The sequence below is a fragment of the Podarcis cretensis genome, assembly GCF_951804945.1.
Source record: "Podarcis cretensis genome assembly, chromosome: 2".
In the NCBI taxonomy this organism is placed as follows: Eukaryota; Metazoa; Chordata; class Lepidosauria; order Squamata; family Lacertidae; genus Podarcis; species Podarcis cretensis.
In genome coordinates, this window is record NC_137171.1 from 82482573 (window position 1) to 82495346 (window position 12774).

The window sequence follows — 12774 nt, forward strand, 5'->3', positions numbered from 1 at the left end:
CCCCGCGACGGGGTCAGCTCCCATTGCTCGGTCCCTGCTCCTGCCAACCTAGCAGTTCGAAAGAACGTCAAAGTGCAAGTAGATAAATAGGTACCGCTCTGGCGGGAAGGTAAATGGCGTTTCCGTGCGCTGCTCTGGTTCGCGAGAAGCGGCTTAGTCATGCTGGCCACATGTACGCCAGCTCGCTTGGCCAATAAAGCGAGGTGAGCGGCGCAACCCCAGAGTCGGTCACGACTAGAGCTAATGGTCAGGGGTCCCTTTACCTTTACTTAAGGGGGTGGGGGAGAAAGAGCGACACTGGCATCTGCCACCCTGTGGATCCTGCTGCCTGAAGCAGTCACCTCATGGGTTGGCCAGCCCTGGCAGCGACCCATCTTCTGTAGTACCTACGGTTGCAAACAGGATCTGTTCTGGAGCTCTGGTCGCATCCCGAGGAATTCGCAACCGGAGGTGCCGCTTTTGCGCATGGTGCGGTTTAGTGCTTCTGCACATGCACACATGTAGAGTGCTGCGCATGGTGTGTAGAGTGCTTCTGTGCATGCACACAGGACAAAACCCAGAAAAATACTTCCGGGTTTGCCACACACGTATCCCGAAGGATACATAACCAGAGGTGAACGCAAGTAGAGGTACCACTGTAGTTCAGTATCGGCTACAACAGCCTTCTCCACCCAACCTCTGGCACCCCCCATATGCTCTGAACTACTATGGCACTGCTGGTTGGGGCTGGTGGGAGTGGGATTCAAAAGAAAGGACACTAGGCTGGGAAAAGGCTAGCAACAGGAATCTAGTCCAGCCCCTCCAGGAGATGCCAGGGATTGAATATGGTATAACAAATGAGGTGCTCTACTGCTAAGCTATGGACTTCCACAAGTGATATTCTATGGCACTGGAAATTACTTGAAGATTAACTATATATCATATGAAAGAATAAAAATTTAAATCAATTCTTAAATTCCACCATAAGCTCTATAAATTTCAGTTAAAGACAGTAGCGATGGAGCAAATCACAACTAGTTTAGGGGCTGCACAATCCAGCGAAGATGAGTTATTGCCATTCATAAGTAGTGGTTTCACAGGAAATGCTGTTTTTAGATATGCGTGGGGTGTGAATCTGATTCTACCCTTTTCCTCAATTCATGTTGTCAGGGGTTCAGGGAGAGAGGCGCAGAGGAGGGAGGAGACCGAGAGTGAGGGAGAAGGATTCCAGCCTGACGAGGAAGAGGACGACAATGACCCGAGATGGTCCATGAGTCCGTCCAGTGAATCGGAGGATTCCCAAAAGGGAGCCCCCCTGGTCAAGCCAAGGGGAGCCCAAGGGGGAAGCAGTCAGGAGCAGGGGAACGTAGGGGGAACCGCCAGTGGGAGTTGGAGATCGAGACCGGCTTCTCCACCGGAACGGAGTGAAGAGGGTGGAGTTACCAGTGTGTCGGGAGGAACAGAACAAGGAGCAGAGGGGGGAAGGAGATCAGGGCAAGACGTCCTGCCGGAAGAGGCGGAAAGCAGTACCGGGAGCAGTGTGGCTGTTGAAAGGAAGGTCAGGAGCAACGTACGCGCGCCAAGTTCAAATGTGGAGGCGCGCGGAAGTGGGGAGAGCTCTGGGGAGGAGCCTGGTGCTAAAGCACGAAGGAGGGGGCAGCAGGCAGGAGAAGACTCAGCCTCTGGGGAGTCCCGGAAAGAGGGAACTCAGGGGGGCAGGAAGACCCTGCGGAAAAGGAAGGAGAGGAAAAGGTGGAGCAGCACAAGCCTCTTAAATTGGTGCAGGGGAGGGACGGATTCAGAGGGGACTTCTAACATCTAAGGGTAACAGATGCGGAGCCACGGACTTTGGATGTAATGACGACAATGATCTTCAATAAAACCTTTTGTATATAACTTGGACTGGACTTTGGTCTCTTGTGAGCTGGGACCCAGGGTGGCTCTGACACATGTATTCTGAAGTCAACCTTTAAAAAATGTTTTGTCATAGGCATGATTTGTGAACCTTTAGAACAGTTTTTTTTAAAGAAAATTATTCCAAGCCAGTCTTTTGCAAAGCTATATTTATTTCTTATAACTTTACAGCTACAACAAAATTTTCACAAACTATACAAAAAGGCTTAAAACAGACATTAAACAGGTGCATTTAATTTAATAGAACTGCATTTCAGTTACACTGGATCCTGGAAGTCGGAATTCCCAGCACAACTTCATTGTTCTGCTAATCCACAGAGCAGTGAATCATTTAGACACACACACACAACACTCAGACCCATTTGGTCCATCTGCCAGGAGGTCATTTCAGTGTTGCAAATGTATGTCCAGTTGTCTGCCTCTCAAAAGAGGCATTTACCTAAGAAGAAGAAAATACTGATTAGTTTTCTGGCTATGTTGCGATTGCATACATTCCATACATTACAAACAATGAAATTTGCACCAGGAGCTTATGAGGTCATCACATTTGTTTTTTTTCAGGCGGCAACCTCCACCAAACCTGACAAAACTGCTTTTGAACCCAGAAAAATGTTGAACATGGTTTGTCATGTAGCACTATATGCACTTAAAACTATAAAATTATTTAGTTTTGCAGCCACCAATTACTAGATTTTTCCTCTGGTTTTGCAAAAGAAAAAATAGTGTTCCTAAGCCAAACTAAAGTTCATTTTTTAATTCAGAATCCCAAAAACGACAGCTCATAGGTTACCTTCCTCATCCACCTCCAGCCATTGGTGGAGGACTCGGACCTCCTCCAAAGTGGTTTATTCGACCCATTCTACGGCGAGGAATCCCTGGAGGCCTAAAACAAACAAAAGCAAAATGTAAAGAGAAAAGACCTGGCAAGAAATCCCATCAGAGAAGCACCTTCAGTGGTAGCAGGTTATGGGTTTCTAAGATTGGTAAAATAAGTTTTCCTTTCTTAGGCTCCCCAAAATGCAAGATTCCTTATCAACAGATGAGATACCTTTATACCAGAGCTTTCCAAACTTTTCATGTTGGTGACACACTTTTTAGACATGCATCATTTCATGAGACAGTAATTCAGTTTTACTAGCAAACCAGAGGTTAAACCAGTCCTTTTTTTTCCTTTAAAATGTTTAGGGGTACTCTCATTTTGACTCAATAAAACCACCATTTTATAGTTCAAATCGGGAAAAATAAATACAGTAAATGGACAAAAGTACGAAGATTCACAAAATGTTTAGGGGTATGTGTACCCCTTCGTCTCCCTAGAAAAAAATGCACTGTGTTAAACTAACCCCTTTCCAGCCCTTGGACGAGAGCAGGGAGCATTCACATGGCACACCTACACATGGCAACCGACACACTAACGTGTTGTGACACACAGTTTTCAAAGCTTTGCTTTATACCTTTATAATGTGAGGCATCTTTACAAGGATGGCCAGCTAAGCTTGAAGTAAATGCAGCATCTCTCATTCTGAACTAAATTTGGAAGATTTTAATAACTGAAGTTAGGGTGGGGCTCACATATGGTCTCTACATGTAGTTTTGCATCCAGTTGGGCTATGCACAGACCTTCAGCATAGAGCAAGGCCTGACACAAGTGGGCCTCACATCATATGATCCTCTGTGATGATGGCTATCTGGTGACAGCTCACTTGTAAATGGATTTTCAGGCTCAAACTCACAATAGGGATTCTACTTGAGCTCCCTCACCTTGCTCCTGTTCTTCACCATGTGCAAGATCTAAATACTGGGGATGTGTGTGAATCAGGCCTAAATATCTTATGTTTCCATATAATCTGTCACATATTGTTTGCTCATAAATTTTTGTTTCTTTCAGTAAAACACACACATAACAACCTGACTTTTTAATAAGATAGTAGTATTTTGTGTACCATCTAAATCGACTGCCTGTTTGGTTAGGCTGATGGGATATGGAAATCCAAAAACATCGGGAATGCAGCAAGTTTCCCACCCTAAATTAAAATGAAAAAGCAGTACCCCCTTCCATCATCGTATCTTGAAGAGGAGGTAGATGTGTAGCCTCTCCTTGTCAAGTCTGGGTGAATAATGCTCTGGAAACTGAAATGACAAAAGATTCCCATTAATCCAGTGCCACAAATAACAGGGTTAAGCAGCAGGGTTAAGCAGTTCAGTAGTAGTATTAAGTTTAAATGAACAGCAAAATTGCCTTTCTACAATTTTTTTTTCTATCTTTACTTCTGAAGAGAATATATATATCTCTGAAGATATATATATATCTTCTGAAGAGAATATCTCTCTCTCTCTCTCTCTCTCTCTCCCGGTCCAACATTTGTCAATTGAATGGAAGACTGACAAAATCTAAACTTGAGTCAGGACTTATTTTAAATAGCCTTTATGAGACATCAAAATATTATCAGGGTGTCCCAAAAAGCCTAGAATGCTGGTTTCCTTTTTTCAGATGTCACAAGCATCTCATGTTATTAAGTTTCCTGTGCATTGATCTATTTAATTTTAATCAATCATTTCTTTCTCTTTCTTGCTTTGTGGAGTATTGTCATCTCACGACTCTAAAAGAAGGGATGACCTAAAGGATTTATTATCAGATGCATACTGCTCTTCACAATGAGAGATTTAAATCTAGGTCTATTTTACTGAAGAAAAGCTTTGCTTGGTGTTCAATTGACTGTTAATTGCATCCTATAATCTATCTACCTACCTACCTATCTACCTAGCTATCGACACTGCCATAAGACTAGTCCCAGATGGTTCTGAAGTTGCACAATTTAAGATTTAGATTAAGAGAACAATTCTACTTACAACATAACTACGAAGTCTGCTATTCCCCAAAAGAAGTCAGTTATAAATGACAAGCTCCATGGAGCCCGACTCCGGCTATCCAACACTTGACCTGTAAATAATAAATAATAATAATAATAAATATCATCTCAAAATAACAATGTACACATCATTATGAAGAAGAAAGCAGTATTATTCACAAAAAGTGGTATTTTAGAAGTTAAAACACAAATCAGTATTACTTCCCTTTAATCATGTGGCATGGGGACTTACTGTTTGAAAAATATAAAGCCTGGGAACCTGGCCAAGGAATGTACTTGTTATATGCTTCCCTAACATAATTTACTACAGGAGTGGAGAATCTGTGGTCCTCCAGATGTTGCTATACTGTGACTCCCATCATCTCTAATGACTAGTCAGGGGTTGCTGACAGTTAAGAGACCAACAAAACTCGGAGAATTTCCCACCCCTAGTTTACTGGAAGTAACATTTCACTTGACATTAAAATGTTGTTGTTGTTGTTGTTTAGTCGTTTAGTCGTGTCCGACTCTTCGTGACCCCATGGACCAGAGAACGCCAGGCACTCCTGTCCTCCACTGCCCCCCGCAGCTTGGTCAGACTCATGCTGGTAACCTCGAAAACACTATCCAACCATCTCGTCCTCTGTCGCCCCCTTCTCCTTGTGCCCTCCATCTTTCCCAACATCAGGGTCTTCTCCAGGGAGTCTTCTCTTCTCATGAGGTGGCCAAAGTACTGGAGCCTCAGCTTCACAATCTGTCCTTCCAGTGAGCACTCAGGGCTGATTTCCTTCAGAATGGAGAGGTTTGATCTTCTTGCAGTCCATGGGACTCTCAAGAGTCTCCTCCAGCACCATAATTCAAAAGCATCAATTCTTCGGCGATCAGCCTTCTTTATGGTCCAGCTCTCACTTCCATACCTCACTACTGGGAAAACCATAGCTTTAACTATACGGACCTTTGTTGGCAAGGTGATGTCTCTACTTCTCAAGATGCTGTCTAGGCCTGTCATTGCCCTTCTCCCAAGAAGCAGGCGTCTTTTAATTTCGTGGCTGCTGTCACCATCTGCAGTGATCATGGAGCCCAAGAAAGTAAAATCTCTCACTGCCTCCATTTCTTCCCCTTCTATTTGCCAGGAGGTGATGGGACCAGTAGCCATGATCTTCGTTTTTTTGATGTTGAGCTTCAGACCATATTTTGCACTCTCCTCTTTCACCCTCAATAAAAGGTTCTTTAATTCCTCCTCACTTTCTGCCATCAAGGTTGTGTCATCTGCATATCTGAGGTTGTTGATATTTCTTCCGGCAATCTTAATTCCGGCTAGGGATTCATCCAGCCCAGCCTTTCGCATGATGAATTCTGCATATAAGTTAAATAAGCAGGGAGACAAAATGCAGCCTTGTCGTACTCCTTTCCCAATTTTGAACCAGTCAGTTGTTCCATATCCAGTTCTAACTGTAGCTTCTTGTCCCACATAGAGATTTCTCAGGAGACAGATGAGGTGATCAGGCACTCCCATTTCTTTAAGAACTTGCCATAGTTTGCCATGGTCGACACAGTCAAAGGCTTTTGCATAGTCAATGAAGCAGAAGTAAATGTCTTTCTGGAACTCTCTAGCTTTCTCCATAATCCAGCACATGTTTGCAATTTGGTCTCTGGTTCCTCTGCCTCTTCTAAATCCAGCTTGCACTTCTGGGAGTTCTCGGTCCACATACTGCTTGAGCCTTCCTTGTAGAATTTTAAGCATAACCTTGCTAGCGTGAGAAATTAGTGCAATTGTGCGATAGTTGGAGCATTCTTTGGCACTGCCCTTCTTTGGGATTGGGATGTAGACTGATCTTCTCCAATCTTCTGGCCACTGCTGAGTTTTCCAAACTTGCTGGCATATTGAGTGTAGCACCTTAACCGCATCATCTTTTAAAATTTTAAATAGTTCAGCTGGAATACCATCACTTCCACTGGCCTTGTTATTTGCAGTGCTTTCTAAGGCCCATTTGACTTCACTCTCCAGGATGTCTGGCTCAAGGTCAGCAACCACACTACCTGGGGTATATGAGACATCCGTTTCTTTCTGGTATAATTCCTCTGTGTATTCTTGCCACCTCTTCTTGATGTCTTCTGCTTCTGTTAGGTCCTTTCCACTTTTGTCCTTTATTATGGAAATCTTTGTACGAAATGTTCCTTTCATATCTCCAATTTTCTTGAACAGATCTCTGGTTCTTCCCATTCTATTGCTTTCCTCTATTTCTTTGCATTGCTTGTTTAAGAAGGTCTTCTTGTCTCTCCTTGCTATTCTTTGGAAATCTGCATTCAATTTCCTGTATGTTTCACGATCTCCCTTGCATTTTGCTTGCCTTCTCTCCCCCGCTATTTGTAAGGCCTCATTGGACAGCCACTTTGCTTTCTTGCATTTCCTTTTCATTGGGATGGTTTTCGTTGCTGCCTCCTGTATAATGTTACGAGCCTCCATCCATAGTTCTTCAGGCACTCTGTCCACCAAATCTAAATCCTTAAACCTGTTCCTCACTTCCACTGTGTATTCATAAGGGATTTGACTTAGATTGTATCTTACCGGCCCAGTGGTTTTTCCTACTTTCTTCAGTTTAAGCTTGAATTTTGCTATAAGAAGCTGATGATCTGAGCCACAGTCAGCTCCAGGTCTTGTTTTTGCTGACTGTATAGAGCTTCTCCATCTTTGGCTGCAGAGAATATAATCAATCTGATTTCGATGCTGCCCATCTGGTGATGTCCATGTGTAGAGTCGTCTCTTGTGTTGTTGGAAAAGCGTGTTTGTGATGACCAGCTTGTTCTCTTGACAGAACTCTATTAGCCTTTGCCCTGCTTCGTTTTGATCTCCAAGGCCAAACTTGCCAGTTGTTCCTTTTATCTCTTGACTCCCTACTTTAGCATTCCAATCCCCTATAATGAGAAGAACATCCTTCTTTGGTGTCACTTCTATAAGGTGTTGTAAGTCTTCATAGAATTGGTCAATTTCAGTTTCTTCAGCACCAGTAGTTGGTGCATAAACTTGGATTACTGTGATGTTAAAAGGTCTGCCTTGGATTCGTATCGAGATCATTCTATCATTTTTGAGATTGCATCCCAGTACAGCTTTTGCCACTCTTTTGTTGACTATGAGGGCCACTCCATTTCTTTTACGGGTTTCTTGCCCACAGTAGTAGATATGATGGTCATCCGAACTGAATTCACCCATTCCCGTCCATTTTAGTTCACTGATGCCCAGGATGTCAATATTTATTCTTGCCATCTCATTTTTGACCACCTCCAACTTACCCATGTTCATGGTTCTTACATTCCAGGTTCCTATGCAATATTTTTCTTTACAGCATTGGACTTTCCTTTCGCTTCCAGGCATATCCGCAACTGAGCGTCCTTTCGGCTTTGGCCCAGCCGCTTCATCAGCTCTGGATCTACTTGTACTTGCCCTCCGCTCTTCCCCAGTAGCATGTTGGACGCCTTCCGACCTGAGGGGCTCATCTTCCAGCGTCATAACTTTTATATGCCTGTTGTCTTTGTCCATGGAGTTTTCTTGGCAGGGATACTGGAGTGGCTTGCCGGTTCCTCCTCCAGGTGGATCACGTTTGGTCAAAACTCTCCACTATGACCTGTTCATCTTGGGTGCCCTGCTCGGCATAGTTCATAGCTTCTCTGAGTTCTTCAAGCCCCTTCGCCACGGCAAGGCAGTGATCCATGAAGGGGGACATTAAAATAGTCACTTAAAATAGTTGTAACTGGAGATATGGGCCCAACTGCAAATTTCTGTTTGTTCAAATCTAAGTTTACTCGTCCATTCTGCAAAACACATTAATGTGTAACAAATCAAGTGGAAACATCTCCCCCCCCCCCTAACAATGCTAGTTTCTTGCATCATAGTTGCTATGTTTCCAATGTTCAACCCATCTGGAGCAACAACCACCAGTACAGTACTGTACTAGCAAATCCTTCCACCTAAAAGCTCTCTTATAGCTTAGTCCTATATATTTAAGAAGTTATGTACGGGTCAGAAAATCTTACTCCTAAAAATGAACACAGCATAGCAGCCCTAGCTTCTGTACTCCTGCACATTTTTGTTACTACAAACTACAGACAAGATACACTAGTTCTCCAGCCGAAACTGCAATCAATGCTTAATTTTTTTAATTCTTCTAGTGCTAAACCCAGTCTTGTACTTAACAGCAGGTGACCAGGAATTTCAAGCAACCCAGTAAGAAGGCTGGTGGCGGAGGGACAGATTGCTCCATCATTCCACCGTCAGCCTACTTGGATAGCACAGAAAAAGAAAAATACCTTCCTTCACAACCAGAGTGAAAACTCAGTAAACCAGGGTGGGGAAATATGATCCCACCTCTCCACCAGCAGTTCCCTTGATAGAAATGTTTTGCTTGTTTTTAATCAGACTGCTAAAAGACTATAAGCTTACATTTCAGTGCTGTCTGTGAAAGAGGGAAAATGCAAACTAGCAAGAACTATTGCAGGCTTATTAACACCCTAATAATAAAAAAGGTATTTTAATCATTAGGCTTTTTATCATTGTTATTAGATTTCTCCCATTCCCCAAAAGCACTAATCAAACCACAATTACCTGCTAGTGTCAGCACTGAGAACGCAAATCAATGACCATTTAAGTCAAGTATATTATTCTTTAAGAACGTATAGAGTTGAGTTCTAATTTGCTGAGCAATAGTCAAGGTTCAGAGAACCAACGCACATTAGGTAGATCAATTGAATAGTTACTCTGAAATGCTATTTGTACAGCTTAATCCTATGCTTACTTCAACAGAGTTCAACAGAGTTTAAGATTATCACCTACTGCTAACATGAAGCAGAGGAGCCAAAAGTAATTCCACCCCAAATTTGTAAATTAAGGCATATAAACAATTTCTTTCTTCTGGGGTGACAGTCCAAATTAGGAGGCAGAAGAATGGTTGAAAGATGGCAAACCAAGCAATTAAAAATATGAATCGAAATCTAGCTAAAACTGCATTGGCCGTGAGCCAGAATTTATCAGAAGAGGTATGTACTGGGTTGACACCTGCAATGATAATCATATTCCTGTTTCTAACCTTATAGGTGATTTACAGACCAAGGCAGTTCTTTGTGCATCTGAATAATGACTTCGAGGTGCCCACAAGGCGATTTAATTATCCCGCTTTTGAAAAATAAAACAGGCTTTTAATCCGCACGAAGCCATTCGCCCGGGTTCTTTCGGAGTTACCCTTTGAAAAACAACCTCAAGCCCTGTCATACGAACATGACAACCCTTTCAGTGCATCTTTTCACAGACAGGAACAGCAGGAATTATGTAAGTTTATTCAGCAACTATGAAAACACTACTGGCAGCCTTCCGGATCCACCAGGTTGCAGAAAGCGTGATCTTGCGTAGGGGCCTCGATCTACACCACCTCCACCTCCACTACTACCAATACAAAAGGAGCAGAAAAAGAGAGGATCAGGCACAAATTTTTCCTCTGCCCCATGGGCGTAGCCGGGGGGGGGGGCAGCTGCCTCCCTAAATCATGAAAATAAATAAAAATACTTAACTAACCAATTGCGCGGCAGATAACTCTGTTCTACCCTCCCCAACATAAAGGCTGCCCCCCTAAGATAAATCAAGGCTATCCCCATGCTCTGCCCCACCCCCACCCCATAATAAAGGTTCCCTCCCCACCGCGGAATCTCTGCCCCTCACCGTTCGAAATATAAACCATGGCTTAGCCCCACTGTCCCGGATCCGAACGCTCAGAGGTCTCTCTCTCTCTCCTGCTCCAGCCCCGCCCCTCCTCTGTCACTCAGGAAGTCGGAGCTGGGAAGACGCCATAGGCCGAGCGATCACGGGATGGGCCGTTGCGTCACCGCTTTGCCTCCCTTAAGCAGCCGCAGCTGCCGCAGCTGCTCCTTCCGCCCTTGGCCTGCCAGTTCGGCGGCTCTGACAGCATACTCGCCTCATTTAGACCACAGAGATAGGAAAATCGTAGAGCAGCGCGCCCTGCGCTCCTCGGTGGGCGGGAAACAGAAATAAAGAGAAACTCGGCGGCTTTGATATGCCATAGTACACGACTGGAGATTGATGGGGTGTGTTTGTGTGCCAGATTCAATATGAGAAGCTGAGCAGTGTGTGGGGAGTTCATAGAAGTCTAGTCAAAATGGCACCTAAGGACTGCAACCTGGGTAGCCTGCACATGAGAAGCTGGAACCAGAAAAAACAAGCTTCCAGGTGTTAAGGGGTTACACTGGAGCATTCTTGGTGCATTGTCTTTATGGTTCTGTAAGCTAGAAAGAACTAAATAAGCATAACCATGGAGGAAAACGCAAGAGCGAAAGGATGAAAAGTGTAGAAGTCTGAGCAAAAGCAATTATATGATTTCATGCCAATAGAGGAGATCATTTGTGTTGGATAGGTTGGCCCCCCAAGAAGAATACAGGCCCGGGGTGTGTGTTGAGCCCGGGGAACTCCCCGCTACAGTGTGCAACAATTGTGCCTCCCCACTCTGGCTTGGAGCGGCTAGGAGCCTGTCTACACACTCCCTGACCACTCCTCTGCTGCTCTGGGTGGCTGGGTGTGGCACGCAGGCTCCTCTGCAAGGGCGCAAGGGACACAGGAATGCCAATATTTGTCCTTGCCAAAGAGCGCAAGGGACAGGGGGCACCTATACAGCTCCCTGCCAAGGGCGCAATGGAGTTTAAATACACCTCCGGTGGCAATATCCCTTCCACATAATTTCCGAAAGACCTCCTACTCTTCTTTTTCTCTCAGACCAATGCCAATATCTGTAGCTCACCGTTTGAAACATAGGGCATTGTTGTGTTTGCCTCCCAGGTGTTCTTTTCTCTTGCCTTTCTCCCTCTCCCCAACCTCATAGGACCTCTTCCTCAGCACAGAAGAAAGCTCCAGCTGAAGAGGGATTACTGGCTGAGCGCAGATAATAGACTGCCTCACAACTGTTGCCATGCCAACGGCATGTAATAATACGTTGAAGCTTAAGCTGTGTACTTCCAGCCGGATCCTCTGGGACCTCCAAATAAGTGTGTATAAAACTGCTGTCTTGTAGGTACATATAATAGTGAGTCAGACACCATTGGTCCATCTCTCTCAGTATTGTCCACACTGACCGGCAGTGGAGATCCAGGAAGGCAGGGTTCTTTCTCTGCCCTACCTGGAGATGGGCAATTAAAAAGCGCCATTTGCCACAGTACTTGTTCATCACTCAGGGGTCCTTGTACTCAGTGGCCTGAACACCAGGAGCAGATCTGCAAGCCTAATACTATGCTGATTCAGACATGTCCTAACATAGAATCATAGAATGGTAGAGTAGGAAGGGACCCTGAGAGACATCTAGTCTAACCCCTTCTAATGCAGGAATCTCATGTAGATCATACATGACAGATGGCCATCCAACCTCTGCTTAAAATTCTCCAGGGAAGGAGAATCTCTCATGGGAGTCTGTTCCACTGTCAAACAGCTCTTACTGTCAGAAAGTTATTCCTGATGTTTAATTGAAACCTCCTTTCTTGTAACTTTAATCCCTTGGTTTAAGTCCTAGCCTCCAGAGCAGGAGAAAACAAGCTTGCTCCATCTTCCATGTGACAGCCCTTTTGATATTTGAAAATGGCTATCATACATTCTCTCAGTCTTCTCTTTTCCAGGCTAAACATACTCAACTCCCTCATCTGTTCCTCATAAGGCTTGGTTTCCAGACCCTTGATCATCTTGGTCCCCCTTCTCTGTATATGTCCCAGCTTGTCAGTATCCTTAAATTGCCCAGAACTGGACATAGTACTCTAGGTGTGGTTTGACCAAGGCAGGCTAGAGTGGGAATATTACTTCCCTTGATTGGGACACTATACTTCGGTTGTTTTCAAAGAGTTGCCTCTCTGTAGTGCAGATGGGGACCTTCAGGCCTGCAGGTCATATGTGGCCTCTAGTGGATGCTTTGGATCCAGTTTGTTCCTGCTCCCCATGCAGCATTTAAGCTTAGGAAAAAGGATATTCGTGTCGATAGAAGTTTATTTCTAA

General features: G+C 44.3%; 1 protein-coding gene across 2 annotated transcripts; it reads right to left on the reverse strand.

Annotated features, from left to right (window-relative positions):
* Window positions 1–2025: 2025 nt before the first annotated feature.
* Window positions 2026–11667, reverse strand: SELENOK (selenoprotein K). Of its 2 annotated transcripts, none has more exons than XM_079966548.1 (5): window positions 11540–11667; window positions 4744–4834; window positions 3943–4023; window positions 2684–2776; window positions 2026–2332 (listed from the first exon to the last, which is right to left on the reverse strand). In XM_079966548.1, exons 1-4 carry the CDS (start codon window positions 11616–11618, stop codon window positions 2689–2691), a joined length of 339 nt encoding a protein of 112 aa, XP_079822674.1. In that variant the 5' UTR covers window positions 11619–11667; the 3' UTR covers window positions 2026–2332; window positions 2684–2688. The 2 variants fall into 2 exon arrangements, with proteins under 2 accessions (XP_079822674.1, XP_079822675.1); XM_079966549.1 differs by lacking the exon at window positions 11540–11667 and adding an exon at window positions 10450–10609.
* Window positions 11668–12774: the final 1107 nt, after the last annotated feature.

Excerpts from the sequence above, each read along its gene's own strand:
- SELENOK (XM_079966548.1), bottom strand. The coding sequence starts at position 11,618 with ATGAGGTTGGGGAGAGGGAGAAAGGCAAGAGAAAAGAACACCTGGGAG. Across the intron at positions 4,835-11,539 it reads AATGCCCTATGTTTCAAACG|GTCAAGTGTTGGATAGCCGG; the intron begins GTGAGCTACAGA and ends TATTATTTACAG. Across the intron at positions 4,024-4,743 it reads GCAGACTTCGTAGTTATGTT|TTTCCAGAGCATTATTCACC; the intron begins GTAAGTAGAATT and ends TTGTCATTTCAG.